General features: G+C 40.4%; 1 protein-coding gene across 1 annotated transcript; it reads right to left on the bottom strand.

Moving 5' to 3' along the window:
* Positions 1-1,935: 1,935 nt before the first annotated feature.
* Positions 1,936-26,269, bottom strand: LOC110492121 (spermatogenesis-associated serine-rich protein 2). The gene is made up of 13 exons (XM_021566155.2): positions 26,112-26,269; positions 13,590-13,945; positions 12,448-12,527; positions 12,157-12,265; positions 11,937-11,986; positions 11,138-11,369; positions 10,836-11,018; positions 10,604-10,739; positions 9,918-9,976; positions 7,038-7,147; positions 6,783-6,885; positions 4,881-5,014; positions 1,936-4,753 (listed from the first exon to the last, which is right to left on the bottom strand). Exons 2-13 carry the CDS (start codon positions 13,612-13,614, stop codon positions 4,475-4,477), a joined length of 1,500 nt encoding a protein of 499 aa, XP_021421830.1. The 5' UTR covers positions 13,615-13,945; positions 26,112-26,269; the 3' UTR covers positions 1,936-4,474.
* Positions 26,270-27,290: the final 1,021 nt, after the last annotated feature.

The following is a 27,290-nucleotide window of genomic DNA, read 5'->3' on the forward strand; positions in this document are numbered from 1 at the left end:
GAGCGCACACTTTCTTGTAAACTTAGATTGAAGAGATTACAAATAGGAGTGGCAATATAATCCGCTTTCCTTCTCAGTAATTTTCAATCCAAGTTCAGACCCAGGTGGCTTGCCATTGTTGCTCAACAACAATTTGTTCACCTCTTCCACACTCACTTCACGGAATTCAAAATTACAATCCTTGTCTTTCATAATTTGGTCAGTTAAGCATGGATGTGTAGGTTCAGAATTTGTTGTTGGCATGTCATGCCTAAATGACCTAATCTTGCCAATCAAAACATCTTGAAAGTAATTGGCAATATAAGTGGGTTCTGTGATGAATGAGCCTTCTGATTCAAGTGAAGGATTTTTTCCCCAAAATTTAAGGTGCTCCAAAGCTTTTTACTATTATATCACTTCTTTGTTTCATAGCAGTTTATTTTTGTTAAGTTTAGTTACATGGTCTCAATTTACAATGTAATATCTCTGCCAATCGGCTGTGACTCAGACTTATTTGCCATTTCTTTTGACTCATCCCAAACATAACATTTTGCAATTCCTCATCAATCCACAGGGATATTTTTAGTTTTTAGTAATTTTCTTAATGGGTGCATGTTTATTACATTTATACACTACAGTATATTAGGCCCAGCTTTAGTAACCATATCTAGGAAAACCAAAGTTCCAATATTATGATCACTACAGCCGATGGTTGTGGATACTGCTTTAGAGCAGATTTCTGCAACATTAATAAAAATGTAAATAACACATGTTCCTAAATACCCTGCTAGGTTGACTGAACCTGAACCAGGTTGCAGGCACTGGTTTGTTTAAGCTTTTTCTTGAGTAGACAGCTTGATGACATGACGTCACAATACGAAGACAAATACATTGAAACAACGTTGATTCAACACATTTGTGCCCAGTGGGAATAGCAGAGCCATCTTGTAACACTCAGGGAAAGCAAACCAATGACAGGCGAGAGAAATCCTTCAATTTTCCAAACTTTTGTCTCCAGAAGAAAAAGACAAGAGTTACACTTCTACTTTGTCTGACAAATTATTTCCTCTGTCTATGCAATACAACATAAATCCAATCAACAGCTAAAGGAACTCCATCTACATGCGTTTTTCCACAGTTCATGCATATATTATGACGAAATGGTGACTTGTTTTGCATCGTCTGACTGGTCAACAATAGGGGTGGGAACAAGAGACGGGATTCTTCAATTAAGTGTTTTGCTGTCATTCAACAAGAGAGCACAGCAGCTGCTAGGCCCTATTGTCTGCAGTGCACTATTAGTTTTCATGCAAATGTTTTCACTTGAGAAGTACTGCATCAAACAGCCTAGCTAGATGTACAATTGCACGGCTAAGACCGGCAAGAACGTAAAATTAGATTCATTCGGACCATTGTGAGGAAGCGTTATGGCTATATTGCTACGGTGGCTCAAGAGGGACAAACAGTAATACTGCCGCTTTCCTCAAATTTTTGAAGCGATGGTCTTTAGGAAGGATGTGCGCACAGACGTTCACGTTGCCTAGCCGAGTTCTGCTAGGAGTAAACCGAACCTGAGGACATCTTAAGAAACCTACAATGCTGAAGATGGTATACTAATGCAGGGGTTCAGAAACTTTTTCCAATCGGGGCCCCCCTTCCAGCATGGGCGAAAATCACGCACCCCCCCGCGCCACATCTTAAACAACCTTACTTCCTCCAGTATGGCAAATTAAATTACAATTCTTACAAACCAAATCCAAGATTCTGGAGTGTAGAGCCAAATGTACAACTAAGCTTCATTGTCCATATAAATTGTGGGGAGAGCAGTTATTTATAAAATGAGAGGTGATAGGCGAGCTTATCACAATTGTTTTGCTTACAGTTAACTTGACCTACGGATCTGTAAAATAGTCACATTGAAATGGACCGTGCAGATTAAGACAAAGGACACTAATGTATTGCAAACAATCGTTTAATAGTAAAGGAAAAGTGTGCCTTTCTGTGTATTGGGGGGGTGGGGTGCTTCTATTGGAATGGATGGGGAGAGCCGTGTATACAAGAGGCGCTTGGATTGGAATGGATGTGGAGGGCAGATGTCTTTGGTCCATACTGGGTGGTAGTGGTAGGGAAGGGGGGGGTAGTGAATGAATTTGAGGGAGACAAGAGAAGGCACTTAAGTTTACAGTTGTCATAGGTAAACCATATGCTCAATATGTATATAACATACAAAATGCACCATGTGAGCACAACTAAATTATAGCTACATATATACAGTAAAGATTCAGGAAAGAAAAAATGTAAAAGAAACAATGTTACTCAACCTAGAATAGATTATCCCATTGTAAAACAATCATATTTTTTTTATAAGCAGAGTAAGAAAAAAAGGCAGCAACTCGAACAAGACAACATGATCTCTTTGGCGATAACCTATCCAGAAAGTTTGGAATGCTGTGAATGTGACTTTACATACATTTGGTAAAAGAGCGATTGAGACCGGCATCATTCATTCCCTATGCAGAATCAGTTCAGTTATTAAAATCAAACCTCAACATGCACAGCACCAAAAGGTAACAACTAGCAGTGTTGTTGAGATCAAATGCTTTGTACTGTAATGCATGCATCTCCACTACTGTGCATTATGATTACTGAGACTATATATTTACAGTGCAGATCTGAGATGAGGAAAGATTTGCTGAAGGCTGGAAGATCTTGGTGTTGGCTACCAAGCCTTACCTGCTCAAGCACAGTTGCTGATACATGCCAAGTGATCTGCCCTACTGTATACTCTGCACTTCCACAGAATATTTTGTAAACCACTGAACAAACCAGAACCACAATCTTTACATTGATGTGCAATATAACAAAACCCCAAATTAAGTTATTTTTCTCATGACCAAACTACACTCCTATAAGAAGACTTAAGTACCTGGGGGGAAGGGGGGGGGGGGGGGCAGTTAGTCTAAGTTTCTCTCAATTATTCTACTCATCAGTATGACCCTTTGGTACACAGAGGAAACAGCTAGTTTGTATGATCTTATACACATGCCTTGCAGCTTGACATGAGATGACTCTGCTTTCGCTAAATGGTAAGCCATACCAAGCCCCATTTCAAAAGAGCATTCAGACCTCTGTAAAGCAAAGTCCCAAAAGCAACATTATGCTACCAAGCAGTGTACAAGGGGCAACAATGAGGTATTTCTCCAAATTTTTGTTCAGTTATTGTAGACATTACAAAGAATATTAAATCCTGGCATTACCATTTCAATTTGTCCCAACTCAGCAGCCTGTTCAAAATAAGACCGAAACAGCAGACAAATTTCATCTGATTTTTTTCTTCTCTAGGATATAATTAAGAGGAAAGTGAACGTATCAAAAAAGGACAACATTCCTACAGCTCACTTTTCAGTAATGTAAAAGATCAGAAGAGTGTGCGCTTAAGTGTTCGTGATGCGAGCATCTTTGCATTTCTAGAAAGGCAAAGGAAGTTGAAATGTGATACGAGCATGTCAAATGTATGCTGTTTATGGTCCTGTCTGACACACAAACATAAGGAAAGAATGAGAAGACCAAATAACAGCAGAATAGATGTACTAACAAAAGGAAGTCCTAATTCAGACCATACGTGAAGGGGAGTGTAGGGTCCTTTCTCATACCTGAGATTTGAGAAGTGGAGTCCCACATAATAAATGATGTATGTAATAAAAGAAAAAAAAAGGAGCCCTCTCCTTGGATTATACAATAACAATAGGGAGGACAGAAAAACTATCCACTAAAAAAATTCTAAATTTACATGAGGGAGGGAATAAACTGCTATCAGGCAACAACCGACGTGATTACCGCTCTGGTTCACCTGCTAGTTCTGATTAACAACATATTCATCATACATTTCAATGAGTACATATTATTTACAGGAGCAACCAGCATATATGGGAAGCTCTAAAATAATAAGATACAATTATGTAGTGTTGATTCTATGCCATTGATGACAATCTCCCATACATACTTGTGAAACCATTGTACGGGTGTCATGTATCGTCTAAAATAAGGAACTGAAATGGTTTGATAGGTTGCAAGTTTTTTGCAGTCTAAAGCAAAATAAAATTAATTTGATGCTCGAGAACAAAAACAGATCAAATAAAAATGCTACAAAATGCATATAAACGCATCACCAGATAACACTGGCCTCAAATAGCAAATATTAAATCACAGACTCACATAAGGGGACCTGGGTAGCTGCTATATCAACAGGCATGAGAAAATAGGTAATAGCTAATTCTAAAGTATGGAGAAAGTGGCAGAACATGGGTAGCTAATTTTCAAGTTAGGAGGATGAATGGTTGCCTATGGGTGGCACTACAGCTCAATTGACAAAAATATGTAAACTTGTATTCTATTCTTCATTGAGAGGAGTTAGTGGGGTGGAAAGGGCAGGGTATTGAGGGTGGAATGCCAGGGTTAGTAGGGGGTTTGACAAATGGGCCAGGTAATTCCAGTGTCAGGGGCAGTGTGTCCGCGGAGGCCTTTGGGGCAGACCGTTATGAGAAGGGTGGTCTTGACGGTAAGAAGAGGATGGAGCGGAGTTGGAAGGGGCTTTTGTGGAGTTGGAGGATTGTGTGGCAGTAGGATGGCTGGGGCCATCGCCTTGGCCCTGGTAGCCCTGGGAACGGTAGCCTCCACGATTGGTGTTCCTGTCACGATAGGAGCTGCCATTATATCGCTGCCCACCGGAGTGGTACCCTGGACCTGCTGTGTAACGCCTGTTGCCTAGGAAAGTCTGAAAGTTCAAGTTTAAAATCAAAGTTAAATCAAATAAAACAATCATATGTTGATAATTATTACTCCTAAGGAGACAACATTAATGAGAACTTAGTTGCATGTTTATGGTTGCTTTGTGAGCTAACCGTTTTGTTTGGCTGGGTAGGGCGTCCTTCGTAGCTGGAGGGAGGTGGGGTTTCTACGGACCCTGGGCCTGTGATGGAGGAGGTGGTGGAGCTACAGCGGGAGCGGCTGGAGTAACCCGTCTGAGGGTGGTACACTGAAAGGGGAGGGTGACACAAGGGCAGGCGTTACCATAGAGATACAAACTCAGAAAAAGAAACATCCTTTTTCAGGACCCCGTCTTTCAAAGATGGGGCGGCACGGTAGCCTAGTGGTTAGAGCGTTGGACTAGTAACAGGAAGGTTGCAAGTTCAAACCTTCATTGAAAATAAGAATTTGTTCATAACTGACTTGCCTAGTTAAATAAAGGTAAAACAGAATAAGATAAGTTATTTGGATTTTTACAAGTTAACAGATCTTCATTGGAAAGGGTTTAAACACTGTTTCCCATGCTTGTTCAATGAACCATAAACAATTAATGAACATGCACCTGTGGAACAGTCGTTAAGACACAAACAGCTTACAGACGTTAGGCAATAAAGGTCACAGTTATGAAAACTTAGGACACTAAAGGGGCCTTTCTACAGACTCTGAAAAACACCAAAAGAAAGATGTCCCTGCGCATCTGTGTGAACGTGCCTTAGGCATGCTGCATGAGGCATGAGGACTGCAGATGTGGCCAGGGCAATAAATTGCAATGTCCATACTGTGAGACACCTAAGACAGCGCTACAGGGAGACAGGACGGACAGCTGATCGTCCTCGCAGTGGCAGACAACGTGTAACAACACCTGCACAGGATTGGTACATCCGAGCGTCACACCTGCGGTACAGGATGGCAAGAACAACTGCCCGAGATACAACAGGAACGCACAATCCCTCCATCAGTGTTCAGACTGTCCGCGAGAGGCTGGAATGAGTGCCTGTTGTAAGGCAGGTCCTCACCAGACATCACCGGCAACAATGTCACCTACGGGCACAAACCCACCGTTGCTGGACCAGACAGGACTGGCAAAAAGTGCTCTTCACTGACGAGTCGCGGATTTGTCTCACCAGAGGTGATGGTCGGATTCGCATTTATCGTCGAATGTGCATTACACCGAGGCCTGTACTCTGGAGCGGGATCGATTTGGTGGAGGGTCCGTCATGGTCTAGGGCGGTGTGTCACAGCATCATCGGACTAAGCTTGTTGTCATTGCAGGCAATCTCAAGGCTATGTGTTACAGGGAAGACATCCTCCTCCCTCATGTGGTACCCTTCCTGCAGACTCATCCCGACATGACGCCACCAGCCATACTGCTCATTCTGTGCGTGATTTCCTGCAAGACAGGAATGTCAGTGCTCTGCCATGGCCAGCGAAGAGCACGGATTGCAATCCCATTGAGCACGTCTGGGACCTGTTGGATCGGAGGGTGAGGGCTAGGGCCATTCCCCGCAGAAATGTCCGGGAACTTGCAGGTGCCTTGGTGGAAGAGTGGGGTAACATCTCACAGCAAGAACTGGCAAAGCTGGTGCAGTCTGTGAGGAGGAGATGCACTGCAGTACTTTATGCAGCTGGTGGCCACAACAGAAACTGTTACTTTTGATTTTGACCCCCTTTGTTCAGGGACACATTGTTCCATTTCTGTTAGTCACATGTCTGTGGAACTTGTTTGGTTTATGTCTCAGTTGTTGAATCTGGTTTTGTTCATACACATTTTTACACATGTTAAGTTTGCTGAAAATAAATGCAGTGGACAGTGAGGACGTTTCTTTTTTTGCTGAGTTTATTATACAAATACTGTGTATGTGTTCTATTTAATTCTGTGGGTGTTACTATCAAGGATATGGATATACTGCCCTCCAAATAGCAATGCAATACTGTACTACCACAATGAGTTTCTGTGAGAGGAAAGACATCAACTAGAGAAGAACAAAGGACTGTACCTGATCCAAATCCTGCGATGCTTGTCTTCAGTGGTTCTAGCTCGAAAGTGAACTTCACAGCTTTCCCCAGGTCTTCATCAAATTTACGCTCACTTACAAAGTGCTGCAAAAAAATGAGAAAACATATCATCGCTGACCAGGGGTTACGGACTTGTCTTAGGTCAGATCATGGCTCAATTCCCATACAACACCGTTCCTGAGCCGGTTGCACAATTGTCTTGACTATATAGTGTGTTATTATGGTGGTCAACTTACCTTTATGTCAGCACGCAGCTCACTCAGTTGGTCCTCAGACATGGATGCCGATTGGTCAGTCAGCCTGCGGAGCTCCTCTGCTCTCTTTTGACGGCCATCCAAAATGGCCACTGAAACAGATGCATTATTAGTTGACCACTTCACCCCATATTCAGAGGCCTTCAGTTGTACAGAGAGAAATCCACACAGGCAATACCATACTGAAACTTGGGACTAGGCATGTCCTCAATATTATAAGGTAAAGGGTAGGCCTATTAGTTGACTAGTTTCTACAAAATAGATCAGATACAACCCTGCATCCATAAATAACTCCACAAGCTTTTCCTGGTGCTGACCATTATCAGGACAGAGGGGGGGAAATAAACACATGCAAAACATGACCAGAGGAAGAGCACTTTGTCATTTGAATCTCCTTGGCAACTGATACACAGAAAATACTTTTTTCATGAGGCGGGGGGGAGAAGGGAAGAAAGCAAGTCTCATCCATTAACAGTAACACATCTAAACGAGCGGAGATTAGGGCTGAAACTGGTACATTTCAAGGAATGTTGGGTTTTTGTAATGTCAAAGAACAGCTCTAGTGTTCCCTCTTCTTCCCTCAATTCCCCACACACCTCGACACAAAGACAGCATTTAGTCTGCCATGACACCTGACACTATTCACTTTTTCCAGGCTCAGAACACACAACACTGTGCATTGGGAAGAAGGAAAGAATGAGGGCAGAATGGCCCACTTGTGGAAATATGCAGTCTTGCTCTGTCATGTTTCACTACATAGAAGATTCTGGTATGTCTAATGTCTAAAATAACCCTGAGGAAATACATAAGACAGTTAGTGTATTTGGAATACCTTAACTGTAGAGCTGATCCCATTTAGTATTTTGTTTGGTCGATAGGTTTCTTTAGTCAAGCAGTCACAACTTAGTTTTTTATGGTTGACAAGACTAATCCATTGCGGAGGCCACAGGGATGGCACAGTCCATCACCAAGACCTGTTACTGAAATTGTATATGTTTAAAGTACATTTAAAAAAAGTGCAACATTAACAAATCAAATTTTAGAACAAACGTGCTTTCTCCCGCTTTGGATACGGTCGCTGACCGCGGTTCTGAAACAATCTTCAGTGCGTCGTAGAATTGGTGCATTTCCCTATGTTGCTATGTGCATAATAGCAAAGTTAACCAACATATTGGGATTGAGAACAATGTGCAGAGGCAGCAGCAGAGATGAGTAAACAGCCAATGCCTTAGCCTAATTGTCTAAGAAAATTGAGAGGAGAAACCTCAATTTAATTAGGTCTATAATCAATAGACTAACTGTTAAAATGTACCTGGCTTTATAAATGATCCATATACATCTACAGGAATAAGACAGATCCTGCTTCTGTTGCCTGTTTGAGTGCTTAATAGCCTACTGATTCCGTGAGCGCCATGCCTCCTGTAACAGCAAAACGTCAGATAAAGCAATTTCACAGATTTGGCTGTAATAAAGGTTTTACAAATGTTTTCGTTGTAAGTAATACCAGTTTTTTCGCATTTAATTTGTGTCGTTTACACTGTTCCAAACAGGCAGAAAAATTATATTGTAATCTAACAGCATCGGTTTGTCAGATATGCACGCTCCTATATCCTCTTAATCTTTGTTATTACAATTATGATCATCATAATAAGTAATGTCGTTATCATTAGTAAGCTTAGTATAGTATCCTTGTATAACCACCATCGAGTTGTAGGCCCAAGAGCGCATCCTGTTAAGTCTTAATACCTTAACTTACTTAGGCCTACATTTCAATTTATAGGCTACTGTATCAATCAATCCTTCATTCGTTCATGCCATGAAAAAGCATGAGACATTTATGCTTTGAAATGCAATCAAGCATTTTAGTTTTAAAATGAAATAACACAAGGGAGCTTTGAATAATTAGCCTAAACCGCAATTCAAGGCATGCAACCGTTTAGTCTACTGTAATAAAGGCTTTACATACATCTAATGTTTGTTGTTAGAACACACTGTTACACTTATTTAGTGTTGTTTACACTGTTCCAAAGGGTCAGGAAAAACATTTAATATTGTAATTTAAAAGCAACTGTTTGGCACACAATGCTCACCAATGCTTGGTCCTACACCCCCCTTTTTCTTGATCTCCCTCTTGATCCTCAGAAGTTTCCACAAAGTCAAATGTCTTCCATAGATCTGACTTCCCCTTTCCCTCCTGAGCAACCAGTAAACATTCTCCCTTTGAGTTTCAATTTCACTTTCTCCGCTTTTATTTTGCTGTCGACATTGTCGAAGTTTGTTATAACCAATTTAGCGATGTGATTATGATAGGCTATAGGTCAGGCCCCATTGGTCATACGCATGTGATGCTTACATTATGCACATAAAGAGAGCTATGGGAGAATAGGGAATGTTTTTCGTAAACAACTTAGGAATTTCGGTAACAGAACTTTCCAGTCAGAATTTGTTTTACTAAATGGCTGTAATGTGGCAGCTTCAGCACAAACAGTACAATAAACACTTGCTGTGGTGCCTTTTCGCTGCAGTTGGGAGGAGAGCGAGACAATGCCCACCACTCACACAGGCACTCGCTGTCATTACATTTTTAACAGTGACTGAGTAATTTGTGGGTCTTAATTATTTAATTAAACAGTGTGCTTAAAGCATCAGACAAGCTCAGTGCATATGTATTCAAACACATAGGGTGTGTGTGTCTATATATGGAAAACTAAGTTTAAACATTTCGACCAATTGATTGGTCGAAAGAGCAGGATGACTCTGGGACAAAGGCTTTCAGGGAAAAAATGTAAACATAGTAAGAATAGAAGTAAAGTATAATATATATTGAAGTCCAAATGCTAATTAAAAAGGTGTTGTACTCACTGGCTTCTGCTTTGACTTTGTCCATCTCTGTCAACAGAGTAACCTCTCTGTCCATCAGGCTGAGAGAGCGGGGGAGGGGAAAATATATGAAATTACATTATTTACTAAGATAAAGGGATCGTGATTCCTTAGATTTCTAAGATGGTCTCTGTACTTTGATTTTGGCTACACTCACCATTTCTATACTACAATAACACTGGTTAGACTACAGCAATAGACTACATGCTACACTGAAATAGATATTGGTGGTGGTTGTTGTAGAGCAGAGTTGAGAGCAATGCACTTGGAGCTTTAGCCTGCCTGGTGACATCAGGTGATAAATTAGTGGATAGGCCAATAAAAATTATTCCAAACATCTCTTCCATTAACAGCTAGTTTAAAGTACTCTCCTCCCTCCCAGACAGTCCTAGCAAAATTATTGCTTATGAAATTGCTCTTGGCTAAGAAGCTATTTTTTTCTCTTTTACCATTTTAATTGAAAACAAATCACAGTAAAGTACTTCGTTGTCACCCAAAAATTATTTGCTATTGGGTTAAGGCTGCATTGGACCTTAAAATCAAGGCTCCTAAATTGCTTAACATAAGGGAATTTGTGCTGTTATATCCCACCATAAGTTCATATTCCAAATATAAACTACAACTTTACAAACTAATGTAGTGGAGGTAATGATGGTAGATGTACCTACCAGCTCTGGAGCTCAGCAAATGTTTGCTTCATGGTCTTGATAGAGGAGTCCATCTCATCCTTGACCACCACTCTGTAGCGAGTGAGCGACACTGTGCATCTCTGCAGGTCCTTCACAGAGCGGTCAATGTTGGGCGCTGAGAGTCAAAGAACAGGGTTAGACTAGACATCACCTATTGTCTTAGAAAAACAAAATCATTACCATTTTTGTTTTAAAGAAATTTGTCACTAACCAATCTTCTTGGCTCCAGAGGATCCCTGTTGGTTCTCGTCAGTGGTGAGCACAGAGGAAGTGGATGGCTGGGAGTTAGTTCTGGAACGGAACTTGTTGCCACGGGGAGGCTGGTGATTCCTTCCTCCTTGAGCATGGTGAGGGGTGGGGCTTGGGCCACTACAAAGAGAGTCTGCTTCCGCACCTGTTAAGAGAAACATGTTTTCTGATCTGTAGGGGTTGGTTTCAACTACATGGAGGATTATCAAAAGTCTTATATTGTCGCAACAATATAAAGCGACTGAGAACACTCCATTACAATACCTGTAATGTCCGACGTGGCAGGTTCAGAATCCAACTCGGCTGCGTCCAAGGAAGCAGAATCCAACTGCTCACTCAGAGAGTCTAGTGAGTCTCCGTCCAACACGGAGCCATTGGCATGGAACCCATTCACAGCTTCCTTACTCTCAGTCTCAGAGGGCTGCATGGTCTCGGCTGGAGCAAGCTCCTCTGCCAGATGCTCTGGCTGGGGCTTGGGCTTCTTTTTCTTCTTGGGCTAGATGTTGAATAATCAAAGTTGGATTTTAACCACTAGAATATAAACTTAAACAGCTTTTGAAGTTCATCCATAATTCATATATAGCAATGGTTGAGCAGGTCCTCATGACAGATGCCACATTTTCAGCTAGAGCTTCTGACATCAAATAAAAATAGGTGAAAAAAATAATAAAACAAACATTTCCTTTGACTAGCATTTAGAGTTTAAAGTTAATTGTTGCATTCTATATGCAAGGGCAACATGAGTATGAATGAAATTTAGTGTCATGACGTTTTTAAGTACGGCCCATCCCTCACGTGATTGAGATGGCACTTAAAACAAGTTCCAAAGATATTCTTCCAGTGACAGCCCATCCAGATTTTGCCACAAGCATTTTTCCATCACAATCTGGATGGGCTGTCACTGGAAGAATATCTTTGGAACTTGTTTTAAAAAGTGCCATCTCAATCACGTGAGGGATGGGCCGTACTTAAAAACGTCATGACACTAAATTTCATTCATAGTCATGTTGCCCTTGCATATAGAATGCAATACCCTGCAGTATAGGACAACAAACAAGTTTACCTTCTTTTTACCAGTTACATTCCACTCCTTCAAGATTTCCACAGCACTACCTGAGAGGAAAACATCAGGTAATAAGAGGGTGACAAGTTGTACTTAATGTACGCAGTTTGAACCAGTGTATTCTTAAATTAGAAATCAAAAAGGTATTTTCCATTCACTTTCCATTCATTAGTGTCTGTTCTATATCACAACAAGAATTATCACTATGGCATTTCCATACCTTCTAGGAAAGCCTGGACGGCCTTATCGACGCAGTTCTCAAAGTGCTGCAAGACCAGAACTATCTCATTGTTGCTTTTGTTGGGAACAACGGCCCTGACAGCACTGATCTGTGAAGAGAACAAATAAGAGATCGATCTGACAAATTAAGGTTTAGCATAGTGATACATATCCTAAGGCCATGGGCCTTCTGACCCAATAAAACCTACTAGCTAAAGAGGAATAGCACTTAATGTATTCAAATCAATGCAATTGGAATGTTAAGCCTAGAGAGAAATAATTAAGTTTTTACCTTCTCCTTCATTCTCTCAAAAGTCCCTCCCTGGGACATAACCATTTTCAAGTTTGTGTCAAACACCATACCAGAGGTATCTGTGGGAAAAAGGGAGAAAGGGTTGATTTGGAATTTCTCATTGTTTTCTGCTGGACCCAGGTCTATTTGCAAAACAATTGTAAGTACATAGGCACATCATTTGCTAAACAAAACTCTCCCCATACCTAGTCATTCAAAGTTAGGCCTATTTGTGTTGAAAGTAAACCATGGCAGAGAACACAGGGATTATCATAAATCATGTGGAACAGACAGAAGAGGTGATTTACATGAAAAACCTATTAGGACCCAGATATTTCCTTTATGGGCAGATGTGACAAGATGCTTGATGACCTCTCAAGTAAAATATGTACACATTTAACAACTGTTTCAAGTTGCTTGAGGCCTAAAGATTTTACAACACTTTTAATGGATTTATATATGCTAGGACCAAAAAGAACTGGCCCTGGAACCATGAGATTAAACTCAAGACATTTTGGCATCTGGACTGGCCGTAAAGGACCCGAGATCTGCATTGAATTTGAACCGGTTATAACTGATGTAGAGTTGTAGAAACAGAATGAGTCAGCAAAGCAGGGGGTTTATGCATCAGATGGATAAGAATTACAGCCCCAAACAAAGTAAGCTCAATGAGATGAGAAACAGCTGGGTTGCTGTGACCCAAATACATGTGGCATGACCAAAGAATGCCAGAGGACAGTTTAACAATTGAAAACTCAACAGAAAATGTTGTGCTCTGCAAGTCAAAGACAGTCTTCATGGAGAGTGTCATTTCAGAAATAGCTTAATTTTATTCCGGAGAAAAGCTGGGACCCTTCTAAAGGTATCCCATCCAAAGTGGACTGCACAGACATGAGTTGATATTGCTGTCAATCTCTCTCAGCTATCCCCAGCTATTGTGTTTGAAAGGATCCATTCTAACTCAATAAGAGGTCTGGTAGACACTTGATGAAGTTGCATGTCAAGTGCTGCTCATTCCACCAGCTATGTTTTGATAATCAACTCTACACATTTAAAATGCATTCACACACTAGTTATTGCATTATCAATACTAGTTAATCTGCTTTAAAAAATATGGCAGAGACAAATGGTAGCACACATACCCTTCTGGCTGTTTTTCTTCGCCATGTTGAAACACCACTAGTCTAAAAGGTACAGTAAGTAGGTCCCAACTGATCCCAGTGTATAGCGTCCAAGTTTATACCTCAAGTCAAAAACAAATCAATAAAATAATGCACTTTTCCAGATATTCAGTTTGAACTTGTTTCCCATGTGAAGACTTCAGCTCTTCATTTGTAGAAATGTTCCCCCTTGATTTTTCCCTCTCAGACAGGAAGCCAACAAAGGCTCACAAATCTGGCAGTAGGAGGGGTTGGAGTAGGCAGGGTCAGATCAGGCCTCCACCACTTAGGCTTGGATTCAACTTTTCTTCTCCGTTCTCCACAAAGTTGGTCCAACTCTGAAAAAAGGAGACAGGGAAATAAGGTTACTGTCTAGGGTGGATGTAATAAGCACACAGGATTAAAAACAGAGTTTCATGAGACGATCCAATGGAACAAACTAGTAGTTCATAATGAATGTTGACCCATCAAATGCACAAAAAGGAAAATCATTACATTTAGCATATTCAGACAGAAGTATAACATTGGTGCCGGAATTACACGGAGTCAGATTTTATACTTAAAAATGCCCCCCCCCCCCAAAAAAAGTATGTCTGAAAGTTAATGATACAATTCTATGCACAAGGACTACCATGTTTACTGGAAGAAGTGTGCAGATGCTAAATTGGGTTACAGAATTATGGTCAAATCTTCCTCATTTATGCAACCAAAAACATCCATATGACAGGACACCTTGAGTTTAAAAATATAGATATTTTACTTGTTGAACTACAGTAGGTGAAGTGAATTTACATCATGGGTTCCTGATCTGCACTATACAGAAATGTATAGGCTTATTATGGAACTGAATGTCACCCTATTCAAGGTGAAGCATCCTGAACAGGTACAAAGGCAGAAATATGCAGTGGCTCTCTTTAGTATATCTGGGTATTCTACACACTGGCTATTATTGTAATGAGCTCTGCCCCCAAACAAGACCTAGAACAGAACAAATATGTACCAATCATAGATGTCTATGCTTCACAAGTTTGGACATCACAGAGTACTGTACAGTAGAGTTCAGTAGATATGTTCAGTATAGTACAATACTGGGGCTGGGAATTGCCATTGACTTCACAATACTTTGGTGCCGATACAATATGTATTGAGATTCGAGATGTATTGAGAGGGACAACAGAAGCCATGAGAAAAGTTTTGATCAGTCATGGAAATAAGTGATAAAAACAATATTGGGCTCCAACTCAAATAAGGAAAAATACTGGAGTTTTTGTGGAGCATCTGCAGGTATTGAAAATTAGTGCAAAAATAAAATAGCCATATTGTCAAAATTATATATCAAAAAGAATATCCCGATATGTAACTGTATTGACCCCGCCAATCACTACATTATGCTGTACTATAGTGTGCCCTACTGTACAGGATTTTCCAAAGTTGTGAAATGTCTGATTGATTTAGATTTGGTCTGGCCAGGGCAGACTGACCAACGTTCATGGACATCTGGTGTTGGTCGGTGCTCAGTGGATGAGGATGCTCATTTCAGTAAATGGAAAGAGGGTATGCGGTATGTGACAGTAGGTGTAAGTAAGAGCCGGCAGAGGTGGCATTAACTGGAGCCCGAGCGGCAGAGCGAGAGGTTCTCCAAACTGTTCACAGTATTACTTTGACCAAAAATACATACATGAACAGTATACCAGTGGAAAGGAGGGCAGAAGCAGGTGACCCAACTGTTGTCTGTGACTACTATGATTTCCCATTGAGTTTTAATTGCTTAATAATTCATAAACAAAATTTATCAGTAAAAACACTAACTAATTGGTAGGTCTACCTCCCTCACGAGGGAAATTAAAATATTTGAAAGATGTGGGTTTTTGGTAACATAATTACAGACCAGGCAATCTTGGCATACTCTCAACCAGCTTCACCTGGAATGCATTTCCAGCAGTCTTGAAGGAGTTCCCACATATGTTGAGCACATTTTGTCTGCTTTTCCTTCACTCCGCAGTCTGACTCATCCCAAACCATCTCAATTTGGTTGAGATAGGGGATTGTGGTGGCCAGATCATCTAATGCAGCACTCCACTTTCTTTCTTGGTCAAATTGCCCTTACACAGCCTGGAGGTGTGTTGGGTAATTGTTCTGTTGAAAAACAAATGATATTCCCACTAAGCCCAAACAATATGGGATGGCGTATCGCTGCAGAATGCTGTGGTAGCCATGCTGGTTAAGTGGGCCTTGAAATCAAAAATAAATCACTGACAGTGTCACCAGCGAAGCACCCCCACACCATAACACCTCCATGCTTTATGGTGGGAAATACACATGCCGTTCACCCACATGGCAGTTGGAACCAAAAATCTCACATTTGGACTTCAGAAAAAAAGGACACATTTTCACTGGTCTAATGTCCATTGCTTGTGTTTCTTAGCTCAAACAAGTCTCTTCTTATTGGTGTCCTTTAGTACTGGTTTCTTTGCAGCAATTTGACCATGAAGGCCTGATTCACGCAGTCTCCTCTGAACAATTGATGTTGAGCTGTATCTGTCACTTGAACTCTGAAGCATTTATTTGGGCTGCAATTTCTGAGGCTGGTAACTAATGAACTCATCTTCTGCAGCAGAGGTAACTCTGGGTCTTCAGCCCTGTGGCTGTCCTCGTGAGAGCCAGTTTCATCATATCGCTTGATTGACTTTTTTGGTTACTACGTGATTCCATGTGTTATTTAATAGTTTTGATGTCATCACTATTATTCTACAATGTAGAATATAGTACAAATAAAGAAAAACCGTGGATTGAGTAGGTGTTCTAAAACTCCTGACTGGTAGGGTATATGCCTTAATTTCTCAAATAGACTCTTGGCTTTCATCTGATATGCTCCTATACATGTCACGTTAGTGCTCATGGATCTGTATAGATGGAAATGCCCTGACGTCAAGCCTATAACTAGGCGATTCTAGGGAAAACTTATAGAAATTAATACTATGAATGTACATTGTCCAGAAAAAAAAAAAAAAAAAAAAAAAAAAAAGCACAGCACATCCCATCCACCAAAAAAAAAATATATATATATATCCTTTGTGCATAAGTCATTAAACATTATAAAAAATAAATCAATAAATTACTGTCTGGCACAACATCCTATACAATCTGCATTCAATATTGTAATTGGCAGCAGCATATTTTCGGTTTGGTTCAAATGCATGGAGAAGAAACCATTGAATCATGATTTAGTTGAGACCTAATTCCTTTGGGTGAATTAAACCTGACCTAGACAGCCATGACAAACCAGGAGTGGCTTCGGGACAAGCCTCTGAATGTCCTTGAGCGGCCCTGCCAGAGCCCGGACTTGAACCCGATCTAACATCTCTGAAGAAACCTGAAAATAGCTGTGCAGCGACACTCCCCATCCAACCTGACAGAGCTTGAGGATCTGCAGAGAGGAATGGCAGAAACTCCCCAAATACAGGTGTGCCAAGCTTGTAGCATCATATCCAAGAAGGCTCGAGGCTGTAATCACTGCCAATGGTGCTTCAAAGTACTGAGTAAAGATCTGAATACTTATGTAAATGTGAGCCAATTTTTTCTAAAAACCTGTTTTTGCTTTGTCATTATGGGGTAGTGTGTGTAGATTAAATTAAAAAACAATTTAATCATTTTAGAATACGGCTGTAACGTAACAAAATGTGGAGAAAGTGAAGGGGTTTGAATACTGACGCCAGTGTGTGCACAACAATGTTTCAAGTCAGTCAAGACATTGATGCATTGTGTTGATCAAGAGGGATGGTGCTTGAATACGTTCTGCCTCTGAACAAGGCAGTGTTCCTTTAATCTACACACAGGGAGCCTAGTGGTTAGAGTGTTGGACTAGCAACCGGAAGGTTGCAAGTAGAGGTCGACTGATTATGATTTTTCAACGCCGATACGATTATTGGAGGACCAAAAATGCAGATACCGATTAAATCGGCCGATTTTTATTTATTTGTAATAATGCCAATTACAACAATACTGAATGAACACTTATTTTAACTTAATATAATACATCAATAAAATAAATTTAGCCTCAAATAAATAATGAAGCATGTTCAATTTGGTTTAAATAATGCAAAAACAAAGTGTTGGAGAAGAAATTAAAAGTGCAATATGTGCCATGTAAAATAAGCTAACGTTTGAGTCCCTTGCTCAGAACATGAGAACATATGAAAGCTGGTGGTTCCTTTTAACATGAGTCTTCAATATTCCCAGGTTAGAAGTTTTAGGTTGTAGTCATTATAGGAATTATAGGACTATTTCCCTCTATATCATTTGTATTTCATTAACCTTTGACTATTGGATGTTCTTATAGGCACTTTAGTATTGCCAGTGTAACAGTATAGCTTCCGTCCCTCTCCTCGCTCCTCCCTGGGCTCGAATCAGGAACACAACAGCCACCCTCGAAGCAGCATTACCCATGCAGAGCAAGGGAAACAACCACTCCAAGGCTCAGAGCGAGTGAAGTTTGAAACGCTATTAGCGTGTGCTAACTAGCTAGCCATTACACTTCGGTTACACCAGCCTCATCTCGGGAGTTGATAGGCTTGAATTCATAAACAGCACAATGCTTGACGCACAAAGAAGCGCTCCTGGCAAAACACACTGAAGTGCTGTTTGAATGAATGTTTACGCGCCTGCTTCTGCCTACCACCGCTCAGTCAGATACTTAGATACTTTTATGGTCAGTCAGATTACATGCAATGCAGGACATGCTAGATAATATCATCAACCATGTGTAGTTAACTAGTGATTATGATTAATTTATTGTTTTTTATAAGATAAGTTTAATGCAAGCTAGCAACTTACCTTGGCTTACTGCATTCGCGTAACAGGCAGTCTCGTTGTGGAGTGCACAAGGACTAGTTAACTGTAAGGTTGCAAGATTGGGTCCCCCCCGAGCTGACAAGGTGAAAATCTGTCGTTCTGCCTCTGAACAAGGCAGTTAACCCACCATTCCTAGGGCACCATTGAAAATAAGAATGTGTTCTTAACTGACTTGCCTAGTTAAATAAAGACCGCACTGCTGTTACACCTTTAAATAAAGGTGTAAAAAAATAACTACAAATAAATCGGCAAAATCGGTGTCCAAAAATACAGATTTCCGATTGTTATTAAAACTTGAAATCGGCCCCAATTAATCGGCCATTCCGATTAATCGGTCGACCTTTAGTTGCAAGATCGAATCCCCGAGCTGACAAGGCAAAAATCTGTTGTTCTGCCCCTGAACAAGGCAGCGTTCCTAGGCCATCATTGAAAATAAGAATATACTTGCCTAGTTAAATAAAGGTTAAATTTAATAAAATTTGAACTGTTTTACTGTTTCTCTTTTCTTCTTTTGCATTGTTGGGAAGGGCCTGTAAGTAAGCATTTCACTGTTAGTCTATACCTGTATACGAAGCATGAGACATAAAATTGTATTTGATCCTTGAGGACCTTGAACACCACCCTCAGTAAACTGTAGTCATTTATAGGCCAGCTGTTTCCCACTTAGGTTTCTCTTTCTGACCCAGCAATCATGGAAAGGGAAACTTACTGTGCAAACCCACACCCTTTTCATTATCCCTTTACGTCACACTTACTGCATGGCATGCCACCACACCTTTGAACACATCAAACATATGCACTGTCAACAAGTGACGCCAGCATGTGCACAACAATGTTTCAAGTCAGTCAAGACATTGATGCATTGTGTTTATCAAGAGGGATGGTGCTTGATTCCCCAAGTAGGTTACACATAATGTGTTGACTTAGGCAAAACACTGAAGAGGATCATGCAATATAAAATATATAAATTGACCTACATTCTAAAAACTGAATTTGAGATTAGCAAATTGGAGGAACCTGAAATAAGTGGTCCGTTTGAAGCATGAAGCGAATTGACACGGGTCATCATAACTCAAGATGTTGGTAACCCAATGTCTTGTGAGGTGAACAGCACTGATAGTTCAATCAGTCATTATCTTACAGACAATGCATCCTGCAGGGCCTAGATTCAGAAAACTCACGGATAACCTCAGATAAAAAGTGTAGCCGTGTTGATCAAAGTTGTTAGGACTTCAGAAACAGATTATACCACCTGAAAGACTCACCAGGCTGTGTGTTCCATAATGGATAAATACATTGGAAAATTATTTTGCTTAGAATCTGGACCACTTTGTAGTTTGTGTAATCAAAGGACATGACACACTGATCCAACCAACCAAACTACTTTGCAGTGCTGCCAACTCACGCATTAGGCATGAGACACACGCATTTAACCCTCTTCACAAGACACACCTTTCATTTGTCACACATTGAAAAAATTACAGCTTTTATTTTCTAATTAATCCTGTGTGTGTGTGTGTGTGTGTGTGTGTATGTATATATATATATATATATATATATATATATATATATAGTGTTATTTAACTTCTTTTCAACTATGCCTTCAAATAGTCTTGAAATTGGAGCATAATCACCTGCAATTCTACATCACGAGCATTGCAACTGCAACATTATCAGTTTCCCACTTGTAATTCCAATATGGAGGCTCGTATGTGGAGGAACTTTCGATAACTCTCATCGCATGTGAACGCGGCATATTGACCCGTAGCACTCAAGTCTGCAGCCATGAAATGCCTCGAAAGGCTGGTCATGGCTCACATCCACACCATTATCCCAGAAACCCTAGACCCACTCCAATTTGCATACCACCCCAACAGATCCACAGATGACGCAATCACTATTGCACTCCACACTGCCCTTTCACACCTGGACAAAAGGAACACCTATGTGAGAATGCTATTCATTGACTACAGCTCAGCATTCAACCCAATAGTGCCCTCAAAGTTCATCACTAAGCTAAGGACTCTGGGACTAAACACCTCCCTCTGCAACTGGATCCTGGACTTCCTGACAGGCGCCAACAGGTGGTAAGGGTAGGTAACAACACATCCGCCATACTGATCCACCCCTCATGGGTGCGTGCTTAGTCCCCTCCTGTACTCCCTGCTCACTCATGACTGCACGGCTAGGCACAACTCAAACACCATCATTAAGTTTGCTGATGACAACAGCCTGATCACCGACAACAATGAGACAGCCTATAGGGAGGAGGTCAGAAACCTGACCGTGTGGTCCAAGGACAACAAACTCTCCCTCAACGTGATCAAGACAAAGGAGGTGATTGTGGACTACAGGAAAAGGAGGACTGAGCACGCCCCCATTCTCATCGACGGGGCTATAGTGGAGCAGGTTGAGAGCTTCAAGTTCCTTGGCGTCCACATCACCAACAAACTAACATGGTCCAAGCACACCAAGACAGTCGTCAAGAGGGCAAAACAAAGCCTATTCCGCCTCAGGAGACTGAAAAGATTTGTCATAGGTCCTCAGATTCTCAAAAGGTTTTACAGCTGCACCAACGAGAGCATCCTGATGTGTTGCATCACTGCCTGGTATGGCAAATGCTTGGCCTCCGACCACAAGGCACTACAGAAGGTTGGCCCCAGTACATCACCGGGGCCAAACTTCCTGCCATCCAGGACCTCTATACCAGGCGGTGTCAGAGGAAGGCCCTAAAAAATGTCAAAGACTCCAGCCACCCTAGTCATAGAAGGTTCTCTCTGCTACCGCACAGCAAGCAGTACCGGAGAGCCAAGCCTAGGTCTAAGAGGCTTCTAAACAGCTTCTACCGCAAGCTGTTATTTATTGTTGCTCTAACTATTTGTTCGTCTTATCGCTTACATTTTTTTATGCATTTTCTTAAAACTGCATTGTTGGTTAAGGGCTTGTAAGTAAGCAATTCACTGTAAAGTCTACACCTGTTGTATTCGGCGCATGTGACAATTTGATTTGATCATATATCAAATTGTCACATGCGCCGAATACAACAATTGAATTTGCCCAGATCCATAGGCTACATTAAATCGACTCGTTTGGTCATTGGCAATGTAGTTCTAGGTTCATTAGTCTTTAACAACAAAAAGGCAGCATACAGAGTGAATTTAGGTAAAGTGACCTGATTTGTCCATTTGGCGTTTCTTTACTTTGGCAGTTGTACCTGTATCTCTAAGCTGGATTTTCTACAGTCCTATTTTAAAAAGTGATAGTTCACCTAAATGAATTACATATTGGTTTCTTATGGACAAGGAGAGACTGCAATGCATCCTATGGTTAGCCACCAACCATTAATATTATATGTTAAGACACCTATATGGGGGACTGTGAGCGGTTCTGGACAGGTTCCGACTGACATCTGTCTGCTCTCCCCTTTCACTCTCTTATCGGAGCTGACTTTAAAATGTCTGGTTTCACACCCCACAATTCATGAAAAAATGTCATAAAATCAAACAATACCACTTTTTCTTGGCCACAGAAGGAAGAAATCCCTGTGCTTAAAGCTGAAGTTCTAACAAGTCTGCATATATTTGAATGGCATGGGTGCTCCGCTCAGTGGACATTGAGGAGAAAATTCTCTGTCTGCAATTATATGAAATGGTGACAATACAGTATTGGCACTAGTATGATCATATTTATTTCATAATTAGAAGAAATGTTCAATTCTATACTAAGTAGTTTATAATTTGACTGACGATCTTGGAATTTCAGGTGTTGGTGATTGGCATGCCATATGTACGAGTCATCGGGTGGGGCCGACGGGGGGTGCATTCCATGCGTCATCACATTTGCAGAGTTATGTAAGATATCTGACTATTCCTAATGTGATTAGTACATTGGATAGTCATAATTTAAGCTAATAATATAACTCAATCACTGTTTGCAAAAAAATCTTAAATGCAGCATGTGGTGTGGTAGGCATAGGCTAGAGCAGATATTCCCTTTTCTTTCCTTGCACAGGAAAAATTAGGCCTTTTTTTATCATGCACTTATTTTACACTTGACTGGAGAGATTAACAGAATCTTATATTTTTTTTCAAAGTGGCACTGACCCAATGCTTAAACTGAATACGCACGCTCACCGGGGATATGGCCAATACTCCACTAGTGCTAACAATAATGTAAGCACAATTAAGTTGAGAAATATGATGTCTTTTAGTTTAGTCTTTTCGTTGTCTTCTTTGAAGCAATAGCAATTCCCACGATTGTATTTTGAAATATTGCTATATGCCTGGCTGGGCCTCTCTTTCACTGATATTCACAACTTAATCATCTATTTGGTAGCCTATTTGCTGCACCCGTTGCCTTCCAACAGGCTATGCAATTGGCATGGCCGATTAATTAGGACCGATTTCAAGTTTTCATAACAATCGGTAATCTGCATTTTTGGACGCCGATTACGTTGCACTCCACGAGGAGACTGCGTGGCAGGCTGACCACCTGTTACGCAAGTGCAGCAAGGAGCCAAGTTAAGTTGCTAGCTAGCATTAAACTTATCTTATTAAAAAAAACAATCAATCTTGACATAATCACTAGTTAACTACACATGGATGATGATATTACTAGTTTAACTAGCTTGTCCTGAGTTGCAAATAATCAATGCGGTGCCTGTTAATTTATCATCGAATGACTGCCTACTTCGCCAAACGGGTGCAGATTTACAAGCGCATTCGTGAAAGAAAGCACAGTCGTTGCACCAATGCACCTAACCATAAACATCAATGCCTTTGTTAAAATCAATACACCGGTATGTTTTTTTTAAACCTGCATATTTAGTTAAAATAAATGCATGTTAGCAGGAAGTATTAACTAGGGAAATTGTGTAACTTCTCTTGTGTTCTGTGCAAGCAGAGACAGGGTATATGCAGCAGGTTCGGGACACCTGGCTCATTGCGAACTGTGTGAAGACCCTTTCTTCCTAACGAAGACAGTAATTCATTTGCCAGAATTTTACATAATTATGACATAACATGGAAGGTTGTGCAATGTAACAGCAACATTTAGACATATGGATGCCTACCTTTCAATAAAATTCGGAACGGTTCCGTATTTCACTGAAAGAGTAACCTTTTTGATTTCGAAATGATAGTTTCCATATTAATGACCCAAGGCTCGTATTTCTGTGTTATATTATAATTAATAATATCATTTGATAGATCAGTCAGAGGTGGTAGGCAGCAGCAGGCTCGTAAGCAATCATTCAAACAGCACTTTACTGTGTTTGCGAGCAGCTCTTAGCAATGCTTAAAGCACAGCGCTGTTTATGACTTCAAGCCTATCAACTCCCGAGATTAGGCTAGCAATACTTTAGTGCCTATAAGAACATCCAATAGTCAAATGTTAATGAAATACAAATGGTATAGAGAGAAATAGTCCTATAATAACTACAACCTAAAACTTTATAACTGGGAATACTGAAGACTCATGTTACAAGGAACCACCAGTTTTCATATGTTCTCATGTTCTGAGGAAGGAACTTAAACGTTAGCTTTTTTTTACATGGCACATATTTCACTTTTACCTTCTCCACCGTGCTTTTGCATTATTTAAACCAAATTGAACATGTTTCATTATTTATTTGAGACTAAATTGATTTATGTATTATATTAAGTTAAAATAAGTGTTCATTCAGTATTGTTGTAATTGTCATTACAAATATATATATATATATATATATAAAATAAAAATAAAATTAAACGGCTGATTAATTGGTATCGGCTTTTTCATAATCAGTCGACCTCTAGTTGAGACTGGTGTTTTGCGGGTACTATTTAATGAAGCTGCCAGTTGGGGATTAGTGAGGCCTATGTTTCTCAAACTAGACACTAATGTACTTGTCCTCTTGCTCTGTTGTGCACCGGGGCCTCCCACTCCTCTTTCTATTCTGGTTAGAGAAAGTTTGCTCAGTTTAAAGGCCAGTTTTATTGCTTCTTTAATCAGAACAGTTTTCAGCTGTGCTAACATAATGGCAAAAGGGTTTTCTAATGATCAATTAGCATTTTTGGGGGGGGATTAGGCAACACAACATGACATTGGAACACAGACGTGATGGTTGCTGATAATGGGCCTCTGTGTAAATATTCCATAAACAAATCTGCAGTTTCCAGCTACAATAGTCATTTACAACATTAACAATGTCTAGACTATTTCTGATCAATTCTATGTTATTTTAATAGACAGAAAATTTGCTTTTATTTCCAAAACAAGGAAACGTCTAAGTGACCCCAAACTTTTGAACGTCGTGCACACACACGTTCGCTGTTTATTTGAATTTAACTTTTGGGATTATGTGTGTATTGTTTTGTATTGCTAGGTATTTTGTATAACTGCATTGTTGGAGCTAGAAACAAGAATTTCGCTGTACCTGCGATAACAATTGCACATTTGTGTACGAGACCAATTCATTTAGGGTGTGTTCATAAACTTAATCTGGAGTGCCGAGTGTGCTCATAGTGCGCTCTGGGCGTTCGTAAATTCAGAGCAGTGCCATGTCAGATTGTCTGTTAAATCCAAGCGTTTCAGCCGTTGGAACACCTCACTCAGACCATTTTACTCACCCCAGAACAGGCAGTTTTCCTGTTATCCATATAGTTGGTGACTAATTGTGCTGCTGGCAATTACACTTTTTTTTGCCGACGTTTACTGATATATAGCCAGAGCGAATTTGTGTGTAATGACAATAAACCATTGGATTTTATTTTTAATCCCTTCTCAAACAATTGCTACATTCACCTGTGTGCTTCCACAGCATGGCAACTAACTTCGCTAGTGAACAAATCTGATATATTAGTAGTTTGTCTCTTGTGGGCAATATAACGTTACCACTCAGTAAAGATAAGGCAACATTATTTGGGTAAACTAGCCCTTTAAAATACTTCGCAACCTAATACGTTCGTCTGTGCGAGCTTCTGGAAAATACCACCAGTAGCTAACGTTAGCTCGCTACCTGCTTCTAGTTATTAATTAAAAAACACATTAGCCAATTAGCTAGGTAGCGAAGTCCCAAACTAGAACTCATTTTGTGCAATGTGTTGGTGACTGTATCTTAGCAACGCCAGTCCTGGCTAGCCAAACTTGCCCCATTTTATACGTAGCTTGTTGCTAGCTATATACATTGGCCTAAATGCATTTATTTATTTAACTAACGTTAACTGGCCGGGTACCGTCATAATAATCTAGGGAATGTAGCAAACTAGTGCTAGAGACCACCCAACGCGTTAGCAAGCTAACCTAGCTAGTTAACGTTAACTCTTCTCGCTTTGTTAAAATAACGTGCCAAATCCACAATGAACTGTTCGCAAGGAAGGTAACAAGCAAGCTATTGGTGTTAACGTTACCTAACTAACGTTAATATTTTCACAACCCCCTGAGACTGCAGTGTAGTTTATCACTGTATTAATCGTCAACTACGCGAGTTAAATTAATAACCTTAGCTAATTAGCTGCTAGTTCAATTGACAATGCTAGCTAACGCTCTTGTCTCTCCAGTTTGTGGCACACAGCAAACTAGCTAACTGGGTCTATTTACTAACTTAATAAAATTGCTAGCCATGTAGTTAGCTAGCTATATAAAACTTGTATTTTTTAGTGATTCAGCGCTTACCTGGGTGTCTTTCTCCGCAACGTTACCAGTCGTCTATGGTCTCCAATATTTTTGCCCTCAGGCTTAGTCACAAATCTATCCACGTCGTCACTTCCGAACAGACTGAAATCGGTCATGCACGCCACGCATGCCAAAATAACCTTTGGACAACGCGAATGAGTTCATAGAGGCGTGAATTTATGTAAATTGGAATTATGAACACACACTCTTGATCATTTCAAGGGGTAGTCTTGACTGTATTATAACTTTTATGAGCCATTGATATTCTGAACAGGGACCATGGAGCGCTGTGCAAATTATAGGATTGTAAAAAAGATGACGGCAGAGGGAGAGCTAGTTATGTGGGCTCAATCCTGGCTGCAGTGGCATGTCATGTCTATTTGCACGGTGGGTTCCTAATTACCTTTGACCTGGACCACAAAAGTATAACACTAAAATACATACACAGTGTTACAGGATCTTGACATTGATGTGGTGCCTGATATTCTCCAGGCATTGTAAAGATCTGATAATCTGCACAGAGTCTATCTGGAACATACCCAAATACTGGGCACACGTTTTCCTATATATACAGTACCATTCAAAAGTTTGGACACACCTACTCTTTAAAGGGTTCTTATTTATTTGTACTATTTTCTACATTGTAGAATAATAGTGAAGACATCAAAAATATGAAATAACACATGGAATGTAGTAATCAAAAAAGTGTTAAACAAATCAAAATATATTTTCTATTGTAGATTCTTCAAAGAAGCGACCCTTTGTCTTGACAGCTTTGCACACTCTTGGTATTCTCTCAACCAGCTTCATGAGGTAGTCACCTGGAATGCATTTCAATTAAAATGTGTGCCTTGTTAAAAGTTCATTTGTGGAATTTATTTCCTTCCTAATGCATTTTTTTATTTTATTTAAATTTAACTAGGCAAGTCAGTTAAGAACAAATTCTTATTTATAATGACAGCCTACACCGACAAACCCGGACAATGCTGGGCCAATTATGTGCCACCCTATGGGACTCCCAATCACGTCCGGTTGTGATACAGCCTGGATTCAAACCAGGGTGTCTGTAGTGACACCTCAAACACTGAGATGCGGTGCCTTAGACCGCTGCGCCACTAAGGAGCCCTTAGGTAGGGGTGGTATACAGAAGATAGCCCTATTTGGTAAAAAAAAAAAAAA

This window comes from Oncorhynchus mykiss, chromosome 16 (assembly GCF_013265735.2).
Source record: "Oncorhynchus mykiss isolate Arlee chromosome 16, USDA_OmykA_1.1, whole genome shotgun sequence".
Taxonomy (NCBI): domain Eukaryota; kingdom Metazoa; phylum Chordata; class Actinopteri; order Salmoniformes; family Salmonidae; genus Oncorhynchus; species Oncorhynchus mykiss.

Excerpts from the sequence above, each read along its gene's own strand:
- LOC110492121 (XM_021566155.2), bottom strand. The coding sequence starts at position 13,614 with ATGGCGAAGAAAAACAGCCAGAAGG. Across the intron at positions 12,266-12,447 it reads TTGAGAGAATGAAGGAGAAG|ATCAGTGCTGTCAGGGCCGT; the intron begins GTAAAAACTTAA and ends TTCTCTTCACAG. Across the intron at positions 11,019-11,137 it reads TGCCACGTCGGACATTACAG|GTGCGGAAGCAGACTCTCTT; the intron begins GTATTGTAATGG and ends TTCTCTTAACAG.